The 25,475-nt window shown below is 41.0% G+C and overlaps 1 protein-coding gene and 1 non-coding gene across 2 annotated transcripts in view; one reads left to right on the top strand and one right to left on the bottom strand.

Moving 5' to 3' along the window:
• LOC126426657 (activated Cdc42 kinase-like) overlaps positions 1-25,475 on the top strand; it is a 386,532-nt gene that overhangs the window by 108,498 nt on the left and 252,559 nt on the right. The window contains exons 4-6 of the mRNA XM_050088543.1: positions 2,756-2,905; positions 13,352-13,500; positions 25,155-25,295. Of these exons, the coding sequence (XP_049944500.1) occupies positions 2,756-2,905; positions 13,352-13,500; positions 25,155-25,295 (440 nt within the window). The remainder of the gene's footprint in view (positions 1-2,755; positions 2,906-13,351; positions 13,501-25,154; positions 25,296-25,475) is intronic.
• Trnat-ugu (transfer RNA threonine (anticodon UGU)) lies at positions 9,095-9,169 on the bottom strand. The gene has a single exon. It is a non-coding gene; the product is annotated as a tRNA-Thr (tRNA).

Raw genomic sequence — 25,475 nt, 5'->3', positions numbered from 1 at the left:
TATGCTTGGAATGCCCATTAGATCTAGTTTTACAAATAAAGGTTTACAATATTGCTTTGGTTTTGCTCCCACCATTGCTCGGATGATTCTTTTTTGTAGTCTAAAAGCTCTAAGTAAATTTGTTTTTTCAGACCCCCAGAAAATTTTACTATACCTAATGACTGAAACAAAATATGCATTATATACAGTTTTTCTTACAGCTCAATCAGTAATACTGTACAAGATATTCATAATATATACAAGGCTATTCAGTTGATCCAGTATGTTGTCCACATGGTGACTCCATAACAGGTTTTTATTGACTAATACGCCAAGGAATTTGACACAGTCTGTAGTCTCTAATTTTTTGTCCATATACCTTATTTCACTTATAGACTGTGCAGATTGTTTTGTGGTGAAATGAACAATTTCTGTTTTTGAAAAATTTAATGTCAAGTTATTGTTTTTGACCCATGCCTCCACTTCCCCAAGTGTTTGTTCAATATGACAAATTAGGTCTACCTCATTTTTACAACAGACTACAGCTGTTGAGTCATCTGCATAGAGGATAGTATCAGACTGGACCTAACATGGCATATCATTAATATAATACAGAAAAAGTAGTGGCCCTAATATTGAACCTTGCGGAACACCTAATTGAGTGTATTTCCAGCCAGAGAGATATTTCTTGCCGTTGATGTTAATAAGTACTCTTCGTTTTCTGTTTGCCAAGTATGATGACATCCAGCTAAGAGATTTGCCTTGAAAACCATAGCATGCCAATTTTTGGAGAAGCAGGTCACGATTTACTGTGTCAAAGGCTTTGGACAGGTCTCAAAATATGCCTGATGCACACATTCTATCATCAAGACATCTGCTGACTTTTGTGACTAATTCAGTTATTGCATGGATTGTGCTGCGGCCTTTTCTGAAACCATATTGGTTACCTAAGATAATGCTGTTAGATGAATTGTGATTTTCGATCTGATCATATGCAGCTCTTTCAAATATTTTTGAGAAAATTGGCAACAGTGAGATCTGGAATTCAGTTTGTCTAATGAAGGGCTTTTGGGAGATGTAAATGGGTACTCTGCAGACCATCCAGTGTGTTGAAGAAGACATAATGCAGTATTGACCTATAATGCAGTCCTTTGACTGGCATACTGAGAACTGTCACATTGCCTCTAGTACACGTAAAGAGTCCTTCAATAACTGCACAAGCATGGAGTTGCACAGCATATTTTTGTTTGTCAGTTTACCACATTATTGTGTATCATTTTAATTTCCATAAACATCCTGATTGTTGCTTCAGTCTGAATTCCTTGCAGCTCGACCACCAATCAGTATACTCCTGTGCAGTGTGATCTATTAGTGAAAACATTTTATCAGAATGAACAAAGTTATACAGCAATGGTATTTTCATGTGATTATGGGGTGCCATGAGCAGTGTGCTGACCACACACCTCTCCATATCCACGTCCAATTGATGTGTATCGGCTGAGGACGACACGGTGGTCAGTCGGTATCGTTGGGCCTTCAGAGGCCTTTCGAACGGAGTTTAGAGTTTTCTCTAGGGCACCACGAAGCACAAAATGTATAAAGAGTTCGGAGACTAATTGCAGAGTTCAGTGAAACTGGTTCAACAGTAAACATTAAGAGTTCTGGGCACCCTCGTTGTGGCAAATCTGTACGAAACATTGCAGTCATTCATGAAAGTGTTGCTGCTATATAGTCCAGCAAAGTTGGGTCTTTGCCATTCCCAAGATTTGGACATAGGATGTTGTTCAGTACGATTTCCATATTACCACTCTTCTAGAATTCAGTTAATGCAACTGCTGAAACAATCAGGTTGTGAGAAAAGGCAACATTTTGTTGACTGGTTTGTGACAAGACTAAAGGAAGTCAACAGTTTTGTGAGGAACATAATCTTCAGTTATGAGATGTGCTTCCACTTAAATGAATCTGTGAATAAACAGAACTGACTTATCTGTGGGGCAAAACTCCTGGCACGGTTCAAGAGAGGGAAATCGTCCAGAGCAAGTGACGGATCGGTGTGGCTTTTGTGTCGACAGCATCATCAGCTTTCTTTAAGAGTGGGTGGGGAACAACGTGTGACAGCTAATGGAAACTTAATACTGTGAGGTGATAATACATTTTATGCGGCCTCATTTCAGTGGAATGGATGTTAAAATAGTTGTGGTTTCGTCTGGCTGATGCCACATGTCACACTTTGCCTGTAACAACTGAGTTCGTCTGTGAGTGGTTTCGAGATAGCCTGATCTTACTACCGAGGCATGTGACTTGACCACAGTACTTTTTTCTTTGGGTATCTCAAATCATTGGCGTATGCCAATAAACCCTGAACACATGTGAGTTAAAAGAAAGTGGCCACGTGTGAGTTAAAAGAAATTGGCCGTGTTGTTGGCAAAATGTAAGTGGAGTCTTTGTCAGACAATCATAGTGAAATCCACTGACAGTGTTCTTGCATGTCAACACAGTGGAAGAGGTCGTATGGAAGACATCATTTCCCAGAAAGGTTTCATTAAGATGTTAATTAATTTTCATAATTGCTTATTTTGAAACTAGCATGCTTTTGAAGGAGTCTCTAAATCTGTGTTCTGCTAGCCACTGTATGGTGTGTGGTAGAGGGTATTAGTGTCCCTGTATTGTCTTTTTCACTGCCAGTCACATTCGAAAGTTTTGGCAAGATATGGTGACACGTACTAATGTTTATCATAAGGAAATCATAAATTTGTTGCTATTTCTTTATTTGCAGATCCAGGTTGCCATCAAGTGCCTTAGCCGTGAGAGGATGCAGAACAACCCGATTGAGTTCCTGAAGGAAGCCGGCATCATGCACTCCATAGACCACGAGCACATCGTTCGTCTCTACGGGGTGGTCCTCGACACGGGAGCTCTGATGCTGGTGAGTGAGTAATGACTGGTGGCTGCTTGCTGAACTAGTCAAACGTGTTTGAGAATTATTTTACTTGAGGTCCTGGTTTTAAATTTGGGACAGTAAGGAAGCAGGCTTCCTAGTTATGCTTGTGCTTTTTGGTTTTCTAGCAGATTAACAGTTCCATTGTTGTGCGCAATATTTTGATTGTCAACCTAATTGCCTCACTGAGGAACTCTGAGCAGATGTCTCTTTTGCACTTGTTGCACATTTTCCCAACAGATAAAGCACACAAATATAATGCGCTCCAATATCAAGTGGACACAGTTCTTCAGGGAGACTGAATCGTAAAATTATATTAATTCATTTTTAATCTTAAAAATGTTTCTTATCTTTCCATGCTTTATAAATGAATTCCACTGAAATTCTACGTATATCCTTGTACATTTATTGCATGAACATTTACAAGCGTACTGTCACTGTAGCTACCTGAGTATAACTTTAACAAAAGTAACAGCATCTCATTTTATCGATACATCCTTTTTTAATATACTGTCGTCCGTGCTGATTCTCATTGTTGCTTGCTCCTAGGGCCTCCTTCAGCATCTGTGCAATGTTGTAAACTCTGTGGCCTACTTACCACGATGTGAAATCGGCTGCTGACGAACTCTTAAATGCCACTACATCCTGAGTAGTACTGCAAATAAATAATGCCGTCAAATATCTGCACTGTGCAAAAATGTGCAAATGTATGTGCTATTTGAAAAATCCACTTTTGTATAACATTGATAGATTACTCAAACAAAGGAAAATCCAGGATCGAATGTTTCCATTCCAGCACTACACAGCTGTCATTCCACCCCCACACCCAGTCTTGTTATTTCTCTCCTGTTCCACTATTTCACCTCCCACCCCCGCCCCTCTCCCCTGCCCTCAGTCTAACCTGCAGCACTTTGGTGTCTGCCACCCCTCTCCGCTCCAGCCCCCCCCCCCCCCCCTCCCCCCTTACCCCGACCGAGTCACCTCTCCTATCATGCACTGGTGCTGCTGCTCGCAAAGTGGTTTCTGTTTGCCTGAGACTGCAATTGTGTGTGTGTGCGTGTGTGGGGGGGGGGGGGGGGGGTGTTTGTCTTGCCCCCCTTCTAACAGCCGTGTACCGCAAGTCCTTAGAGGAACGGAAGGTTCCAAATGATTGGAAAAGAGCACAGGTACTCCAAGTCTTCAAGAAGGGTCGTCGAGCAGATGCGCAAAACTATAGACCTATATCTCTGACGTCGATCTGTTGTAGAATTTTAGAACATGTTTTTTGCTGGCATATCATGTCGTTTTTGGAAACCCAGAATCTACTATGTAGGAATCAACACGGATTCCGGAAACAGCGATCGGGTGAGACCCAAGTCGCTTTATTTGCTCAAGAGACCCAGAAAATATTAGATACAGGCTCCCAGGTAGATGCTATTTTCTTTGACTTCTGGAAGGCGTTCGATACAGTTCCCCACTGTCGCCTGATAAACAAAGTAAGAGCCTACAGAATATCAGACCAGCTGTGTGGCTGGATTGAAGAGTTTTTAGCAAACAGAACACTGCATGTTGTTATCAACGGAGAGACGTCTACAGACGTTAAAGTAACCTCTGGTGTGCCACAGGGGAGTGTTATGGGACCATTGGTTTTCACAATTTATATAAATGACCTAGTAGATAGTATCGGAAGTTCTGTGCGGCTTTTCGCGGATGATGCTGTAGTATACAGAGAAGTTGCAGCATTAGAAAATTGTAGCGAAATGCAGGAAGATCTGCAGCGGATAGGCACTTGGTGCAGCGAGTGACAACTGACCCTTAACATAGACAAATGTAATGTATTGCGAATGCATAGAAAGAAGGATCCTTTATTGTAAGATTATATGATAGCGGAACAAACACTGGTAGCAGTTACTTCTGTTAAATATCTGGGAGTATGCGTACAGAACGATTTGAAGTGGAATGATCATATAAAATTTATTGTTGGTTAGGCGGGTACCAGGTTGAGATTCATTGGGGGAGTCCTTAGAGAATGTAGTCCATCAACAAAGGAGGTGGCTTACAAAACTCTCGTTCGACCTATACTCGAGTATTGCTCATCAGTGTGAGATCCGTACCAGATCGGGTTGACGGAGGAGATAGAGGAGATCCAAAGAAGAGCGGCGCGTTTCATCACAGGGTTATTTGGTAACCGTGATAGCGTAACGCAGATGTTTAGCAAACTCGAGTGGCAGACTCTGCAAGAGAGGCGCTTTGCATCGCGGTGTAGCTCGCTGTCCAGGTTTCGAGAGGGTGCGTTTCTGGATGAGGTATCGAATATATTGCTTCTCCCTACTTATACCTCCCGAGGAGATCATGAATGTAAAATTAGAGAGATTCGAGCATGCACGGAGGCTTTCTGGCAGTCGTTCTTCCCGCGAATCATACGCGAGTGGAACAGAAAAGGGAGGTAATGACAGTGGCACGTAAAGTGCCCTCTGCCACACACCGTTGGGTGGCTTGCAGAGTATAAATGTAGATGTAGATGTAGATGAAGACCTTAACGGCTGAAAGCTTTAATTGTGAGAGTCTTCCTGTTGTGCCTATCTGCGAATCAGCATCTCCACTATATGGTGATTATTAATAGATTGCGCATTTATGTGTGATGATGAGGGTCCAGAAGACTTTGCAACTCTGACGTGCGAGGGAAATATCGTGAATTTGAGTACGAAAAAAATTCTGTAACCTCAAAAAGTTTAATAGAAGGAATTTAGTCAGTTTAGTTCAAAGTACTGGCTGCAAAATACTGACATAAATTATCGACAAAATAATAAAACAGCTGATAGATGCTGTTCTGGGCAAAATCGGTTTGGATTCTGGAGAAATGTAGGAAGACATGAAGCAACACTGACCTTACAATCTGTCTTAGAAGAAAAGTTAAAGAAAGGCAAAGAGGTGTTCATAGTATTTGTACATTTAGAGAAAGCTTTTGACCATGTTGAATGGAATACATTGTTTGAAACTGTGAAGATCTACATCTGCATCTACATGGTTATTCTGCAATTCACACTTAAGTGCCCAACAGAGGGTTTATCGAACCATTTTCATACTACTTCTCTACCATTCCACTCTCGAATGGCGCTTGGGAAAAAGGAACACCTAAATCTTTCTGTTCGAGCTCTGATTTCTCTTATTTTATTATTATGATCATTGCTCCCTACATAGGTGGGTGTCAACAAAATATTTTCGCATTCGGAAGAGAAAGTTGGTGATTGAAATTTTGTAAATAGATCTCCCCACAAAGAAAACCGCCTTTGTTTCAGTGACTGCCACGCCAACTCGCGCATCATATCAGTGACACTCTCACCCCTATTGCGCGATAACACGAAACGGGCTGCCCTTCTTTGCACTTTTTCCATGTCCTCCATCAATACTACCTGGTAATGATTCCACACCACGCAGCAATATCTCAGCAGAGGCCGGACAAGTGTAGTGTAGGCTGCCTCTTTAGTGGGTTTGTCGCATCTTCTAAGTGTTCTGCCAACAAAGTGCAGTCTTTGTTTTGCCTTCCCCACAATATGATAGATGTGGTCTCTCCAATTTAAGTTGCTCGTAATTGAAATTCCTAGGTATTTAGTCGAATTGACAGCCCTAAAATTTGTGCGATTTATCATATACCCAAAATTTATCAAATTTCCTTTAGTACCCGTGTGGATGACCTCACACTTTTCTTTGTTTAGTGCCAATTGCCGTTTTTTGCACAATATAGAAATTCTCACTAGATCATTTTGTAATTGGAATTGATCGTCTGACGATTTTACTAGACGGTAAATTTCAGCATCATCTGCAAACAATCTAAGGGGGCTGTTCACATTATCTCCTAGATCATTTATGTAAATCAGGAACAGCAGAGGGCCTATGACACTACCTTGCGGAACGCCAGATATCACTTCTGTTCTTCTTGATGATTTACCATTTATCACTACGAATCCAGTCACCTAACTGAGACAATACTCCATAAGCACACAATTTGATTAATAGTTGCTTGTGAGAAACGGTATCAAAAACCTTCTGGAAATCTAGGAATATGGAATTGATCTGAGATCCCTTGTCGACAGCACTCATTACTTCATGGGAATAAAGAGCCAGCTGTGTTGCACAAGAACAATATTTTCTGAATCCGTGTTGGTTATGTATCAATAAGTCATTTTCTTCAAGGTGATTCATAATGTTCAAGTACAGTATATGCTCCAAAATCCTACTGCAAATTGAGGTCAGTGATATGGGTCTGTAATTCAATTGGTTACTCCTATTTCCTTTCTTGAGTATTGGAGTGACCTGTGCTACTTTCCAGTTTTCTGGAACAGACTTTTTGTCAAGTGAGCGGTTGTATATGATTGCTAACAAGGGAACCTCCCCATCGCATCCCCCTCAGATTTAGATATATGTTGGCACTCTGGATAGGCCTTGAAAAACTCAACACAGATCAATCGAGAAAACAGGAAGGTTGTGTGGAACTATGAAAAAATGAGCAAAATATACCAACTGAGTAGTCCATGCACAAGATAAGCAACATCTAGGTTAATGCGAGTGCAGGAACGCCGTGGCCCCGGGGTCAGCGTGAGCAGCTGCGGAACGAGAGGTCCTTGGTTCAAGTCTCCCCTCGAGTGATAAGTTTAATTTCTTTATTTTCACAAGGTTATGATCTGTTTGTTCGTTCATTGACGTCTCTGTTCACTGTAATAAGTTTAGTGTCTGTGTTTTGCGACCGCACCGGAAAACTGTGGGATTAGTAGACGAAAGGACGTGCCTCTCCAATGGCAACCGAAAACATTTGATCGCAAGGTCATAGGTCAACCGATTCCTACACAGGAAAACACGTCTGATATATTCTATACGACACTGGTGACGGCATGTGCGTCACATGACAGGAATATGTTGTCGACCCACCTAACTTGTACACTTGGCGAATGGGTAAAAAGATTCTTCTACCTTGCCCGATTTAGGTTTTCTTGTGGATGTGATAATCACTCCCAAAAAAGTGATGAAAACATAAGAGTTTGTCACATAAACTGAAAATAAAAAATTAAACTTTTCACTCGAGGCAAGACTAGAACCAAGGACCTTTCGGTCCGCAGCTGCTCACGCTAACCACGGGACCACGGCGATACTGAGCTCATATCGTCCTTGATGTTGCTTATCTTGCGCATGGACTACTCAGTTTGCATATTTTGCTTATTATTTCGTAGTTCCAACCAACTTCTTCCCGTTTTTCAAGGCCTATCCACTGTGCCAACTTATAACTAAATGTGAGGGTGGTGCGATGGGGAGGTTCCCTTGTAAGAAAGGCACTATTGTCTCTGCATACTCTGAAAGGAACCTGATCGGTATACCATCTGGACCGGAAGACTTGCCTCGGATAAAATACAAGTAGCAAGAGTTTATCTGCAGCTTTTACAGAAACAAAACTGCCGTTTGAGTCAGAGGGTTATTTATGTAAATGAAGCAGCAACAGCAGCAGAAAGAGCAAAACTCTTCTTCATTCTGAGGTAGTAAAAGTACAAAAAACAAACAAATGGTGTCCAAACAGGCCTCGAAGGTGCAACGGTATTGACCGGCCACCGTGTGATAGTCGGCCTTTAGGCGACACTGGACGGGTATACAGAGAGGCACGTGGTCGGGATACCACTCTCCTGGCCCCTGTCAGTTCTTTGACCGGCGTCGCTACTCTTCAGTCGAGTAGCTCCTCAGTCGGTCTCGCCAGGACCGAGCGCACACGCTGCTTGCCGACTGATGTCGGTGGTCTGATGAGGTCTGGTGTTACCACTGGGGCGAGGCTGAGGGACGGCAAAAGAACAGGGAAAAAATTTGCAAAATGTACGATAATGCACCGAGGGGAACAGTGCGCCGGTAACACACTGGACCTCTGTTTGGTAAGACAATGGTCCAAATTCTCGTGTGGTCATCCACATTCAGGTTTGCTGTGATTCCCTTAAGGGGGGTAGGACATCAAACGGGCCAACGTGGAGCAGGAGAGGCATCACAGAACATTTTAATAACCAGTGTCTATACTATATATACGAAGACAGTAACTTGTTCTCAAAAGAACAGTTACTGTTGATGACCGTGCAGCTTTTCCCTGGAATAAATGATGACTAACTGACAACTTCAGCTGCCGACAGGTGTTGTTGATATACCTCGATGTGGACAGCTGAAAATGTGTGTCCCGACCGGGACTCGAACCCGGGATCTCCTGCTTACACGGCAGACGCTCTATCCATCTGAGCCACCGAGGACACAGATGAATAGCGGGACTGCAGGGACTTATCCCTTGCACGCTTCCCGTGAGACTCACATTCCCAACTGTCATCATTTATTCCAGGGAAAAGCTGCACGGTCATCAACAGTAACTGTTCTTTCGAGAACAAGTTACTGTCTTCGTATATATAGTTAAAGGCTACCCAGCCATTGACCTTCATCTGTACGAATGCGCACAGGTTGCCCGAACTCTTATGGGAATCGCCAAAGCGTGTGCGGGTAATGAGTGGGTGGGCAAATGTCTATAAGGTACATTACATATGTAGAATTGTGGACAGTTGGGAATGTGAGTCTCACGGGAAGCGTGCAAGGGACAAGTCCCTGCAGTCACGCTATTCATCTGTGTCCTCGGTGGCTCAGATGGATATAGCGTCTGCCGTGTAAGCAGGAGATCCCGGGTTCGAGTCCCGGTCGGGGCACACATTTTCAGCTGTCCACATCAAGGTATATCAACAACACCTGTCGGCAGCTGAGGTTGTCAGTTAGTCATCATTTATTCCAGTGTGTATACTTTTACAAATAAATTCATAAAACTTTGTCAGCATCACCAGGAAGGATTCAGGATTCACACTCACTGCAGTGGAAGTTCAAAAACATAACAAAATAATTTTTTTTACGTGTGAAATTTCATCATTTTTTTTCTCACTTACTAATGGCAGCATTTGTTGGTATAGGTACACTTTCCTTCATAAGTTTGAGAGATTTTTCAATGAATTTTGCACAGCATACATACTGTACTTACAGGTGTATGAAACTCTAGAATTTATGTAACTTATGAAAAAATGAATGAGCTGTTATATTTTAAACTTCATGATTAGAAAAAACACAAATTTTTGTAGTTATTTACCTCAATTTATTACCACAGTTTTTAATAGATTTGGAAAATTCTACAGTTTCATACACCTTTAAGTATGGTTTGTATACTGTGCAAAATTCATCGAAGGATCTCTCTTACGTATGAAGAAAAGTGTGCCTATAGCGATGAATGCTGCCATTAATAAGTGAAAAAAAGATGAAATTTCACACGTAAAAAAATTCTTTCGTTATTATTTTAGAAGTTCCACTCATAAGAGTGTGAATTTTGAATCCTTCCTGGTGATGCTGACAAAGTTTTATGAATTTATTTGTAAAAGTATAGACAGTGGAAATTAAAATGTCCTGTGGTGCCTCTCCTGCTCCAAGTCGGCCCGTTTGACGTCCTACCCCCATTAAATGACCCCAGGCAAATGCTAGGAGCCAATTTCCTTGCCAGTCGTTTCACATCCCCATCAAATACTCGACCTCTGATGACTTTGTACTTTACGAGGTGTAAAACTTCCTTCTTCCTTACATCAGAAAAAAAATGAAAAGTTAGATGAGGATCAGAAAAAAATGAAACCAGTGGATGTAAAGGAACTGAAATTGGTTTGTAAGGAAATACTGAACATGCCAACACCACTGATCTTGTTATTTCAGTCTGGACATTGCATTTCTGTTTCTGAGAAAACACATTCACAAATGTTAAAAAGCCTGTTATATGCCATCAAAACACACACACACACACACACACACACACACACACACGCGCGCGCGCGAGTAATGAAACAAGCATCTGATGCAGAATAATTGTGATGGGGTTACATCAACAGAATCTTCTGTCGGTTCTTGGTAGAACAACATTATAATAAATGAAAAGCACCAGTTTGCTTTTGTTCTACAATATTACTTTTATTGTAAACTGGTTTTCGGCTTACAAGGCCATCTTCAGACATTTACTAAGTATTATCACCCTCAGTAAATGTCTGAAGATGGCCTTGTAAGCCGAAAACCGGTTTACAATAAAAGTAATATTGTAGAACAAAAGCAAACTGGTGCTTTTCATTTATTATTGTGATGGGGTTACTGATGTCGTGTAAACAGCTTAGCATAGCATGGTTCTGCCGCTCTTCCAATGCACTCGTACAAAGCGCGTATCAGCCACCTCTCCACCAGTAAACCTCTCCATTGTACGGTTGTATCACTGTTAACATACAACCAACAATGCCGGAAAAAACAAACCTGAGGTGGAAGCAAGCAGTACTGAATCGGGGGTGTATGTGCCAAGAAACAACCAGGAAATCTGGAGGAAAAAAACCCATGATTTTGTTTATTCATGACAAATCCAGGAAAAACCCAGGAATTTATTAGAATTCCAGGAACCATTCGTTGTTTTAGTTTTCAGTTAATTTTTTGTAATTTTGACTGGCAAGAACCGATACTCCAATAAAGAATTTCACTTCAGCCTGCTACTACAGAACAGTACTGCAGCAATAAAACATAAACAGGAGAATAACACTAAAATAAAACTTTAGTAACAAAAAAAGGAATGTGCCCTTTAAACAACACAAATCAGTGCTTACACAAGTGTTTGCTAATAACAAAATATGTTAAAGACTGTGCAATACTTTATAACAACAAACTACTTACGATACAGAGCACGTGAGATTGTGGGCCTTGTTTCGATGAATGTGACATCACAACTGTTTACATTCCTGACAGATTGCAGGAAAATATTGCAAATAGTGATCTGAGAAGCATTGCTGTCAAAGTAAATTTCCTTTTACACAAGATGAATTATGTTACATTTGGAAATGTCCAATGATTTTTTTTAAATGACAGAGCATTAAACTCTCACTTGAAGCTTAATGCTGAGGACGAGCCACTTAAAAGAATTTCAGACCCAGAGACCAGCCATTTACAACATTTTTTTAAAATTTTACTGGCACATTTGTGTTTGAAATATCTTAAATGGTAAAACACACTAAAAATGTTGAGTTTAAAGATTATTTTCTAATATTTATATTAGTTCTTTCATAGATTACATGTTATGCAATTATGATGGCAAAAAGTATAACTATCCTTTGAAAAAAAAAAGTACAAAGTTAGTTCTTGAGCAACTTGACACATATTCGACTTTTCTATGGAAAAGACAAATTGCTTGATGGAACATCTATATAGCCAGGTAACCCACCAAATGCTCAATGCTCAGAAATGAAATTTACAATCCTGCTTGTCAGAAATATTCAGCTGCTGCAATTTAAGCTGTGTTAGGATACTGCCTAATCACATCCTTGGGGGGAGAGGGGGACAACAAAACATTTCTGATGACCAATATTATATGTGAAAACTTAGCTTTTGTTGTAGCTATACTGTGTGTATATTAATTTAAACCATTAACTTTTCCCATTTGTGTGTTTGCACGATTCAACAGTGCTGTTCTCATTGGCCAACTGCATCAATTGTCCCTGCTCTGAATATCTGCTGTGATTGGCTGGTGAGATCACATGGCACGAGCTGTGGCTGACTAATAAACACGCCACAATCTTGATTTCAGTGCTGCAGGAGCTAACATGCTGTATTTTTTGAAATTGGTGTTTATAATTTTATAATACAAAAATATGGCATGTGCATGTTACCGTGCACCAAAGATCTTTCCAAAATCCATTGTTTTTTTGCAGGGTTTCATTTCCTAAAGTTCTGGGAAGTTCTATGCCAATGTATAAAACCTTCCCAATTCAAAGGATTTAGGAGTTTTACTGTTCTGAGGGACCACGGGTTCGATTCCTAACGGGGTCAGGGATTTACACCTACCTCGAGATGACTGGTGTTTGTGTTGTCCTGATCATTTTCATCATCATACCGGAAAGTGGTGATATTAGACTGAGCAAAGGTTGGGAATTTGTACGGACACTGATAACTGCAGAGCTGAGCACCTCACAAACCAATCATCATCATCATCATCATCATCATCATCATCATCACATCATCATGTTCTGAGGGAAAGTATATTGTCATATAACATCAGAAAAATGTGCCTTCACCAGAGGTATAGTGTGTTTTCACTTTAGAAAAAGTGTACTTTTACCCAGGAAGTATGGGAAAGATCTAGGAATTTTTTTCACATTTACACCCTATAAAAGCAAGCTTGTTTGGAAAGAGCAAAGTGGGCATTACTGTTGCCAATAGCAAACTAAGAGACTGAACGGAACAAATCTGCTTCCAAAACAGACATGCAGCACATATCGACAAATTCACATTGTTGTGCAGATGTTTTCAGGGTCCTACAGACACAAAGATAAGCTGTGGTAGGGAAGGCAGCTGTGAACAGAATAAAGGTCGGTTCGGCACACGTGGCGGTTGCAGGTGACGGAGCTGGCTCCGCTGCGCTCGCTGCTGGAGTGCCTGAAGGAGCCGTCGCTGCGGCCCAGTTTCCCCGTGCTGACGCTCTGCGACTTCGCCGTGCAGATCTGCGACGGCATGCAGTACCTCGAGGCCAAGCGGCTCATCCACAGGTGAGGTGCCGAGAGGGCTCCCGTAATACACTCTGATTGTCACCTAAAAAATCGACCTACGACTGGGAAATCTTGATGGTGTCAGTTCTTCTCTATACCTTCACCCTCGGATTCAGTGCATATTAGGTTGGAGCACAACTTTGTAATGTTTTTCTATACATTTAATAAACAGAACAGAGGCTTTAGTCGTCAATAATATATTCTCCTTCACTATTTACAACAGTCTCCTGATGATGGGGTAAGTTTTTCATTCAACTGTAGAAATCGCGTGATTTTGTGACAGTGCACTTGCCGAGCCGAGTTCGAAGTGCATTTTCGTCTAGAAAAGAAGCTTCTTGAAGGTTTTTCGATACAGAACGGAGAATGTTAAAATCTGAGGGCACGAGATTAGGTGAATAAGATGACTGCAGAATGACTTCCCAGCATGACTCTGTGACATCCCCTTCTCTCTTTGCTCCGTTTCTTTCGCTGATCTTTCCTCATCTTTCTTCCTTCTTCGTACCACGGCTGTATCTCGGGGTTTTCAATGCAGCAATGTAGTGAGAAGGGGGCACATGCGTGTGGTGATTCACGATATCGTAGTGCTCTGAGGGAGCGTCACTCGTGCCTCTGGTTTGAGAAGACTGATGACTGAAGTACGAACATTTCTCATTCTACTAAACTGAATGAACGTGAAATCATTGATGAAGTTTCAATCTCGAAAGAAGTTTATTAATACCAATTAGCTGGAAAAAAAAAAAGCTCATAAAATCCAGAAGTCACTCACAGTATCAAGAAGCTGACTATGCAATGATTAATGTTTGTCTTATCCCGACAGTAAATCGCTTCTCGTTTGCTTTAAGCATCAAGACGATTACTATGCTGCTCATATTCGTCTTTGATAGTTATCATCAAGCTAATGTCTGTAAATTGCGGTTAATGATACTGAATCTTGCACACAATGATAGCATCCAATATCCAGCCATGTATCTTAAACTTCGCGCCAATATTTGAGAATACGCGTGCGAATTTTTTGCACCAAAGTCAGGCCGTGGTTCCCTAGAATAATTTTTAAATCAACTGCAGGTTGTAAATTAACAATTCTATGCCCATTCATGAAAGTTACAGCATATCCCCACTCAACGACTATTTGATCGTGCACTCGAACAGCACAGAAGTTTTTGTTCTTACAAAGAGAAAACCTGCATAATGCAACAAGGTTATTTGCTATTTCAAAACATATTTCTATCTATCTCATTAAAACTCATTACCTATTAAATTTTGTACATAATTAAATTCTTTACTCTGTAAATAATAAAATTTAGAAATGAATGACATGTATAAAAAAAGCTCAAGCTGATATGTCGTCATGGGTCACTATTTGTTTAGACTCCCCTACATTCATGTGACGCAAAGTAGATCCGACTATGTTGGACATACTCATGTAATGTTACAACTCCTGTATAATGTTTTTTGTCAGTCTAGCAGAATGCGGGCCGCCATTATTGTGGACTAGCATCAATCCCACACAGTCTTCTGGTCATTGTTCTCGGACTGCATCTGGGTTCAACCATTCCTTTCTTTTTGTTATGTTATCATAAAGACTCCATTTCTTGTCATCAGTAACAATATGGTATGGTTGCTGTTCTTCACATATCGATGGATGGTGAGCAAACAGAGTTGCACATATGGCCATCTGCTGATTTTTTGTGACTCTGGCTTAAAGCTTGCAGTACCCGTACACCTAATTATTTGAAGCTTTCCCATTGTGTAAAAATGTCGTATGGTGGTGAAATGATCACAGTTCATCACATTTGCCAGTTCTCGAGTACTCTGATGTGGATCGTCGTATGTCAATGCATTTAAACAACCTTCGTCAAACCCTGAAAATTTTCCAGAATGTGGGGAGTCACTAATGTCAAATCAATCGTCCTTAAAACAAGAACACTATGTACTTGCCATGCTCTGTCCAGTGGCATTATCCCTGTACACAAAGCAAATGTTTCTGTCTGTCCCCACTGCTGTCACCCCCTTATTGAACTCAAACAGAATAATAACTCAGAAATGTTCCAATTTCTCCACTTGGCATTACATTTTCTAGTGTCCAAAGCTCCATTCAATGTCTCTAACAATGAAATGACAATATACAAACTAAAATAGCAACAGAAAACTACAAATAAAAAATGACAACCCATAAATAAAACCATAACAACTGGAATACCAACATGCAAAGCCAAAACACTACAAATTTATGCACCACCTAATGTTCAAAAAGATTTCGGGCTTGGAGCCCGTCGTCGTGAACGTCATTGCACGATATTTCGGCTTGACAACTGCCAACCATCTTCAGGTGAGCCGAACGAGGACCGACAAAGACGCTTTCCGCTCCAGCTTATATAGTGTGCTGATAATACTGCCGCGCATGCGTTGCAGTCACGGAGACAAAAAGCAACACCACCGAGCAACAGCGCCTTCGCTGGTGGAACTGCAATACTCGGCTGCTGTCAGTATTGTCGCTGGCCATAACTATCGAAGTCTTCTGGCGTCTTCGTCTCGAGTAAATTTCGGTGATGACGGAATTCCAAGCGTTATTCAATTGGTAACCACTGTCACAGTTCATTAGATTTCCCGCAATGCGTATTTCAATGGATTCTTTGATAATGGAGTCCCAAAAAGTTGTTGCTGTGGCCAAAATCGAAGTTTTGTCATACTCCATTGAATGTCCGATAGAAATACAATGTTCCGCAACAGGAGACTTACTGGGTTTCAGTAGGCGAGTGCAATGTTGATGTTCTGTACAACGCTCTTCCACTGTACGCGTTGTCTGTCTTATATAGGCCATACCACATTGATTTTGGCCACACCAACAACTTTTTGTGACTCCTTTATCAAAGAATCTGTTGAAATACGCATTGCGGGAAATCTAATGAATTGTGATACTGATTACCAATTGAATAGCTCGTGGAATCCCATCATCTCCGAAATTTGCTCGAGACGAAGACGCCAGAAGACTTTGATAGCTGTGGCCGGTGACAATACCGACGGCAGCTGAGTGTTGCAGTTCCACCAGCGAGGGCACTGTCACTGGGCGGTGTGGCCCTTCTGTCTCTGCGACTGCAACGCATGCGCAGCAGTACTATCAGCACACTATATAAGCTGGGGCGGAAAACGTCTTCGTTGGTCCTCGTTCGGCTCACCTGAAGATGGCTGGCAGTTGTCCAGTCGAAATATTGTGCAATGAAGTTTACGACGACAGGCTACAAACCTGAAATCTTTTTGAACAGTTGATTCACCGGGAAAGTTTCAAATTTTACACCAAGCTAATATTTTCCTGTGATGGATGGTGTGGTGGGAACTTTTCTTTTATAAGTCTGCATTCTACCTGTTCAGGAAAATTATCTTGTCATTCCAGAAATATGAGGTGTGTTCAAAAAGTATTGTGAATTTTCATTTTTTTAAATTATTTTATTTGTCAACATTAACGTTACGTTATTCAAAATAGTCTCCATTAGATATTTTACACTTATGGCAGTCCTTCTTCCAAGCCCTGAAACACTTGTTGAACTCGATCAGTGGGATAGCACTTGGCTCTTTGAGCAGTGCTTGTAAAATGACGGCTGTTTAAGGTTCTTTTTAGTTTTGGAAACAGAAAAATGTCACATGGACCCATATCTCATGAATATGAAGGCTGCATGCATCGTTACAGTTTTTCACCAAAAATTCATGAATAAGCAATGAACTGTGATCAGGCGCATTATCATGGTGCAAAACCCGTGAATTGTTTCACTACAAATTGGGCTTTTTCTGGATTGCGTCCTGCAAATGCCATTGAACTTGTGGATAGTACCCCATTCATGATGCACTATGGCGCTAAAATTGAAGGATACAGTGAGCAGAATCTTCACATTCGACTGCACTTGCTGAGAAATTTTTCGGTCTTGCTGATGCACAATGCCTGAGCCTTAGTTTCGACATCATACGTGTACACCAATCTTTCATCACGTTCTGGACATTTCAGTTGTTCTGCATCATCGTTGATTCCATTTAGCAACTCCTGAGCATCTTCCCTTCTCCACTGTTTTTGCTCGAAATTCCAAACCTTTGGCACAAATTTTGCTTTCATGTGTTTCATACCCATCCAATATGGCTAGCAGTGTACAGATACATTTCAGACATCTTTAGGAACACAACAGTGGAAAATTGTATAAATTGGACTAAATAACCCACGAAACGATGAAATTCCCAATACTTTTTGAACACACTTCATCAGAAGAAAGAGGAAAACGTCACTGCGCGCTATGTCTGCAGAATGTGTGGTTGTGAGGCAGCATCTGACAGCCCAAAGAAGCAGTGTGCTGTGCTGAATTAGCCGGTCCATTGTCGTGGAGCAAAAACACCCCTAGAATAGCTTCCCGCGACACTTTGTCTCGATAGCCTCCGACTGACCTCGTTGGGGGATCCTGTTGGTATGTACTGGTGACGGTTTGCCTCTTATGACCCTACTCTTGTAACACCACACTGTGGCAATCCAAAATACACCCAGAATCACCTTGCCTGATGACAAATTGGTCTTTGCCTTTTTCAGTGGTGGTTAATCAACACGCTTGCACAGCTTGGTGTGCTCCTTTGTGTTGAGTTCGTAGCAATGAATCACAACTTGTCGCAGTGATTAGGGAGCTAAAGAAGTCTCCTGGATTACCGTGAGGCAGCTGCAACATTTTTGCTGTTGCTTCAAGTCAGTGCGATTTTTGAATGGCCGTCAGCAGTTGCAGATCCTTGCATGCAATGACTGTTGTCATCCAGAATGAGATTTTCACTCTGCAGCAGAGTGTGCACTGATACGAAACTTCCTGGCAGATTGAATCTGTGTGCCAGACCGAGACTCGAACTTGGGACCTTTGCCTTTCGTGGGCAAGTGCTCTACCAACTGAGCTACCCAGTTTGTTGTCGTGCTGTGCTTGAAATGTTACAGAAGATAATGAAAACGGACCCATTACTGATTTTTGCTTTTTTCCACTATTGCCTGAGTTACAGTACGCTGTTCTTGGAGCACCACTTTCTCTACTTTGTGATTCTGATTTCTTCACAGGTGACGGTCTCCCATTTGTTTCCTAGTCATTCGAACTTTTGACCATCCTGGAAGCATCAGCTTTACCCAGCCAGCGTATTATGTGAAGGTGTATAGTTGCTATTCACTTAACTCAAACTGGTTTTCTTCAAATGGTATCTAGCTCGGTGCAGATAAAACCTCATTATATGAGGTTCCATACACCACAAAGAAACTGTGAAGAAAGTGACATAAAATGTAGAGATCAGTCAATACAGAAAGTTGAGGCTACAAAATTTCTGGGTGCTTATACATGGCGTCTCAAACCCTTTGTATCAAATTGAGAGAGGTTATAGTTGGTCCACAATTGATTGTATTGATGTAGGGAACCAGTGGTCGGAAATGCATATGTAGTGTCTCACGGACATGCACAGTGTGCACCATATTACAACAATATAGCTCATAATAATTGTTCAAATCAATGACAGTGAATCTCAATTCACGTATTAATATGGTGCATGAAGTTCTGCCGTACTCTTGCAAAGATCCCAGGCGTCTGCTGTACACTGGAACAGGCAGTGAGTGAGTGTTACAGAGGATACACCACTGATGTTAAATAGTATACACTGCTGACCACCAGGCAGACATACTGTACACAACTTAGCTCATAGCAAGTGTGTTGCATGATGACCGCATGCATCACACCAGATTATTAACCTATACTGCACACACACACACACACACACACACACACACACACACACACCACTATCCTAGGGGTCATTGGTTCATTGCATTAGACACCATGCGATGTGCTCGTGGTGAAGTGTATTACTGGTACAGTGCTTGATGCATAGTCAAAGAGGGAACATTAATTGTCACACAGTTAGCATACTTACGTTTAATGTACAGTGCAGCAGGATGTAGTGCCTGTAAAGGAGCACAAATGTACAGAGAAAGTTTTATGAACAGGTGTTATCCTAGTGGGAAGAAGTTTATTTACATCAATACCAACTTAACTAGAGATGAGGTCATTTGTGCGACAGAGATCCAGCCGAGGTTCCTGCAAAGATGTGGCTGAATACCAGACTTTGATGAGATGGCGTCAGATTGGGTGGCGGACCACACAGCAATAAGCAACCGTCAACTTGCCCATGAAATGCCCGCTTCAAAGGATACAGTGTGAAGAGTACTGGTGGAACAGGTATTACACTTCCATCGTAAAGAACATGTGCAAGCACTGGGACCAACAGATTGTCAGCCAATTATCCACGGCAGTGCTGTAGAGTAGAACTTCGTATAAAAGGTTCGCAGGAGAGCTTCTGTAAAGTTTGGAAGGTAGGAGACGAGATACTGGCAGAAGTAAAGCTGTGAGTACCGGGCGTGAGTCGTGCTTCGGTAGCTCAGTTGGTAGAGCACTTGCCCGCGAAAGGCAAAGGTCCCGAGTTCGAGTCTCGGTCGGGCACACAGTTTTAATCTGCCAGGAAGTTTCATATCAGCGCACACTCCGCTGCAGAGTGAAAATCTCATTCTGGAGAACTTCGTATAGTTTGTATTACTCACAGATGAGGTTGCTTTCGCCCTTGATGGTGTTTGCAACAGCAGTGTCTGGAGTGAGGACAATCCCTACACCACTGACATTGGTGGGCATCGTCAATGATTCTCTGCCAATGTATGAGTGAGCATCATCAGAGATGACCTAATTGTACCTTATTTGCTATCTGTCTATTTGTCCAGTCCACATTACCCGATGTTCCTGCAAGATGTGCTGCCACAGTTCTTGAATTCTGCACCCTCGTTGTCGACGAAAGGATACGGTTTTGACACAACATTGCTCTAGCCTAATTTGGTGTAAATGTCTACGAGCACACGAACAGCACGTACGCTCATCGTTGGATTGGAAGGGGAGGTCCTGCTCCACGGCCAGTGTGGTTGACTGATCTGACACCACCGGAGTTTTTTTCTCTGGGATTATATCAAGATGTTGGTGTATGGAAACTCCCTTAGAAACGGGTTAAGACCTGCTTGCTAGGATCCAGATTTCCTGTCTCCTGGTACATTAGAGGCCAGGGATCTCGGAGAGAGTGGGTTAGAACTTCATTTGCTGTTGCTGTACGTGCACTGACACTGGCAGTTGTCACTTTGATCAGTTATTATGAGCTACATTGTCATGCAGTGTACGCTGTGTATGTGCATAACACAATAAACATGTATTTCTGACCATTTATTCCCTATCTCGGTATAATCAGTTGCGGACCCACTATCACCTATTTCAGTGAGACCCAAGAGGTTTGAGGCATCCTGTATAAGCAACAAATGTAATTGGTCAACTCACAGCCTTTAGCTTCTTAAAAGGCTTAACCCAACATCATTTGCACCACTGATTATTGCTTCAGTGGCTGAAGAGGCTACCATTAAGGCTTCCTGGGTACTTGCTACTTGCATTCGTTAATGTCCTATGCGATTATTTCACCTGCCTCGAGATGACTGGGTGTTTGTGTTGTCCTCATCATTTCATCATCATTCATGCAAGTGATGAGACTGGACTGAGCAAAGGTTGGGAATTTGTACGGGCACTGATAATCGTGCAGTTGAGCACCCTACAATCCAATCCAATCATCATCATCATCATCATCATCATATGTGATTATATTCTGAGGGAACCAAGCAATTACAATAGCGAATGATGTCCACCACAGGCATTCTTGCTGGTAACTGTTTGGAAGGTTGGGGATCCTTACCATTGCTATACAGCATTTTTTTTTTTTTTCCTTGTTGACTTCTGTCCCTAATAACTTTCCTTTTGACACAGCCAATTGCAGACATCATGAGTACGACACGAGAACCAGAAATGTTCTTCATATTGAAGAACAAAGTCTTAATCCGGTTCAAAAAGGAATTTATTACTCCAGCATTAAGCTGCTCAAGTCCACCTCTGTAGCCAAGTGTTCAGTGCAGATGACTGCCATTTAGAGGAGCCATGTTTGATTCCCATTACTGCCAGGGATTTCTCTGTGGTGGCGGGACTGGTACGGGCAGCACTTGGCCTTGTGATGCCAACTGAGGAGCTGCTTGACCGAGCAGTAGCGGCTCCCCAGCCTGGAAAGCCTGCAAAACGGCCGGGAGAGCAGCGTGCTGAGCACGTGCCCCTCCGTATCACATCTACATCTACATAGATACTCCACAAGCCACCGTACAGTGTGTGGCAGAGGGTACCCTGTACCACTAATAGTCATTTCCGTCCCTGTTCCACTCGCAAATAGAGCGAGGGAAAAGCGACTGTCTATGTGCCTCTGTATGAGCTCTAATTTTCCACATCTTATCTTCGTGATCCTTGCGCACAGTGTATGTTGCTGCTTACATGTCCTTCAAAATAAATGTCTTCTTCCCTGTAGGAATTCCCATTTGAGCTCCTAAAGCATACCCGTAACACTTACACGTTGTTCGAACCTACCGGTAACAAATCCCACCTCTGAATTGCTTCGATATCTTCCTTCATTCTGACCTGGTACGGATCACAAACACTTGAGCAGTACTCTATAATAGGTCGCATCCCATATTGATCTCCTTTACAGGTGAACCACTCTTTCCTGAAGTTGACCATTCACCTTCCCTACCACAGCTCTCGTATGCTCGATCCACCTCGTATTGCTTCGCTCCACGGTGCCACAAGGCACAGGACGACACGGTGGCTGGTAGGCAACCCTTGGGCTTTCATGGCCTGAATGAGGAGCTCATTTTTTTTATTAAGCTGTTTAATGCACTTCCATCACATATTAAATGTCTTTGTAATCATTTGCCCAAATACGAACTAACCCCCAAAGAGTACTCAATAGTTTTTATACAATTGATGAATATCTGACAGTGAGACCAAATGAATATCACTGCTAAACATGCAATTACGTTAGAACCAAAGTTAGTTAATTTTTTGTCAGGGGATGTAATCCAAACACAATCATTGTGCACCACTTAACAATCAGTGTAAACTGAAGTTACTGTGTCATATTTTTCATCTCTTTTATCATTACTAACCTTAAATAAACTTTGTCAGAAATTAACCAATGAAAAATCCAGGATGGAATGTAACAATATTGTGAAAAGGAAAGATGCTACTCACCATATAGCGGAGATGCTGATTCGCAGATAGGCACAACAAAAAGACTGTCACACATGACTGTAGTCTCGGGCAACTGTCTGCTATATGGTGAGTGGCAACTTTCCTTTTCACAATTGTATTGCTCCACATAAAACAGTGTAACCTACTATGTCTATATCATAATATTAATCTTTACTGTCTTCTTAAATATATGTTAATTCAAATTGGTACCTCTCTTACATTTTTTTTGAGCACTATTGTAGCCAAGAGAAAATTTGGTTTTTCTATTTATGTGATTATTTATTGTAATATTTAGCATAACTTTTCTTCCTATATATTAATCATCCTCCCACAGTGAAACACAATTTTTCATTAATTTAGTATACGTTTTCAAACAGTGGAAACTCCAGGTTGGAATATCAACAACGTAAGGAAAAGATAGATTGCTACTCACCTTAAAGGTGGCACGTTAAGTTGCAGACAAGTACAATAAAAGTGTGTGTCCACTAGCAAGTAAACTTCCTCTAGTCTCTTGCAGAGGCTACTTCCTGCAAGTTATTGGAATTGGAAACAGCCCTAGTAAGTTGACTTCAGCAAGTTCCATCTACTTGCCAAACTAGATTTTGCAAGTTAGTGGAAATAGTTTCTTGCACCTTGCCACAAGTATTTGCTGAACTTAACACCTGCTGGAAGTTTCTCTCAAACTTGCAGGAGTTTTGTGTTTTCAGTACTGGTACAACAATGTCTCTGTCAATAAATAGAATGCCACGAAGACAGACGAACCAAAAAAGTGTACCATGTTTCCATAATTCCATCTTGTGTGAGGGAAGGATCTATGGGTGGTCAAAGACATGGAGAAAATAGCTACCAACAGCGACAAATTTATTTTATATTTTTTAATAAAATTTTAAAAAATTATTAAATGAAATTATAGTTGTCAGTATCTATTTTTTTTTTTTTTTTTTTTTTTTTTTTTTTAAAAAAAAAGTCCAATGGGAATCCCATAAACATATATCCTTTGCCACCGTCTGCCAAGAAAGTGTGAAAAGAAATTAACTGATTACTTCGTTTCGGCATAGGGAAAAGCAGAATGGCAGTAGAGAAGTCTTTAAATTGTATCTGATGTGTAATCGTAACATAAACATAAATGAATTGTGTTTGTATTAAATAATGTTTGCAAAAGTTGTAGAGTACTTACAAGGTGATCTTTTGGTGATAGAGCTTGCAGCATTTTTGTATCCTGTTTTTGATTGTGTTACATTTGTAATAAAAGTAATAAATCATGTTGCAAAAGTCAAACAATAATTAAAAGCTGATCTCTTGGTGATGCAGCTTGCAGAATTTTTGTATCCTGGTTTCAAATGTTTTTTTGTACAACAGTCAGGAGATTTTTGAAAACTGCACAAAACATTCTCATAAAGTTTTTAATCTGAGCAAAGTCCTTTGATTTTAATTCTTTGAATAGTGTTTCTTCGTAAATATGTATACACCTCTGTATCCATTTCCTCACCCAAAAAAAATTTTTTTTTTAAACTTTTTGATTTCTGTCATGATTTTTCTTCTATAATAATAATAATAATAATGCAACAACTATGGCAATTGCTATGGTTTGTAGAACAACACTGTAAACATCCACTTGCTGATCTCATTATGCATCTCTAGTGGAAACACTTCTGTAAGTACTTGCAGCAAGTTTCTGAAATTAAGTTTGGCAAGCGACTTGCAGAAGTAAACTCTTCCAAGTTTTTGTTCTAGTGCAAACATCTCGGCAAGTGCTTGGAGAAGTTGCTTGCTAGTGGACACGTACCTTAAGACACTTACAAATTAGCTTTCAGCCACAGCCTTCATCAGAAAAAGGAAAACACACACACACACACACACACACACAAAAGCAAGCAAGCACATCTCACGCACATGACTGCCATCTCCAGCAGCTCAAGTCAGACTTAATGTGTCATATTTATGGTAAGTAACAGGTTTCTTTTCTTTACAATCTCTGAATGTGTTGTGTAATTGATATTTTATTTCCATTATATTGTTATTGTCATGTAAGTTATATTTTGTCTCTGTACAATTTAACATTTTCCAAATCATTGTGATTTACTCACTACCTGGATCTAGAGAGTACTGAATAAATAAATAAGTAAGCCTCACTGACTCAGCATGGATTGTTGCAGCATTGTTCCACTAAGAATGCAGAAAATGCATCATGGCATAGTATTCTACTGTACCAGTGGACTGCAGCATCGTGTTTTGGGTTCTGTTGTAAAAGTGATGATTCAGGCCCAGTCTCTGCTTCCACTTTACACAACTGTAGTTTGAAATGCTTTCCATCTAAAATGGACACGTTAAAGTGTCCACATAGCAGTAGCAGTAGTAGTAGTAGTTGTAGTAGTAGTAGGTGTTAGTAACTGACAATAATTATTGATTGCAATGCAAATTTAAAACCTCCTAGTTAAAACAAAGCTCCCCTTACATTTTGTATTCTGAACCAATACTGTATACTGAACCAATGGGCTTGGACTTTTTCAGGGACCTTGCAGCACGTAACATCCTAGTGTTCTCGAAGAACAAGGTGAAGATTTCAGACTTTGGCCTCTCAAGGGCCCTGGGTGTGGGAAAGGATTACTACCAAACCAACTTCAATGTCAACCTCAAGCTGCCTATTGCATGGTAAGAGACTACTCATTTTGTCACTGAATTGATCTGGGTTTGATGTCTTCTTTTTCTTTGTATTTTTTCTTTATTTATTTTGCACCCTATTGAGCAATGTTTTGATTAAAGTACATGATGCCTATACAGATGTTATAAGAGACTATCCATTTTCTGATTGAATGGATGTACATTTCATGT

Source organism: Schistocerca serialis, chromosome 11, assembly GCF_023864345.2.
Source record: "Schistocerca serialis cubense isolate TAMUIC-IGC-003099 chromosome 11, iqSchSeri2.2, whole genome shotgun sequence".
Classification (NCBI taxonomy): domain Eukaryota; kingdom Metazoa; phylum Arthropoda; class Insecta; order Orthoptera; family Acrididae; genus Schistocerca; species Schistocerca serialis.
The sequence above is the reverse complement of the archived record's forward strand: the minus strand, read 5'-3'. Positions and strand labels throughout refer to the sequence as shown.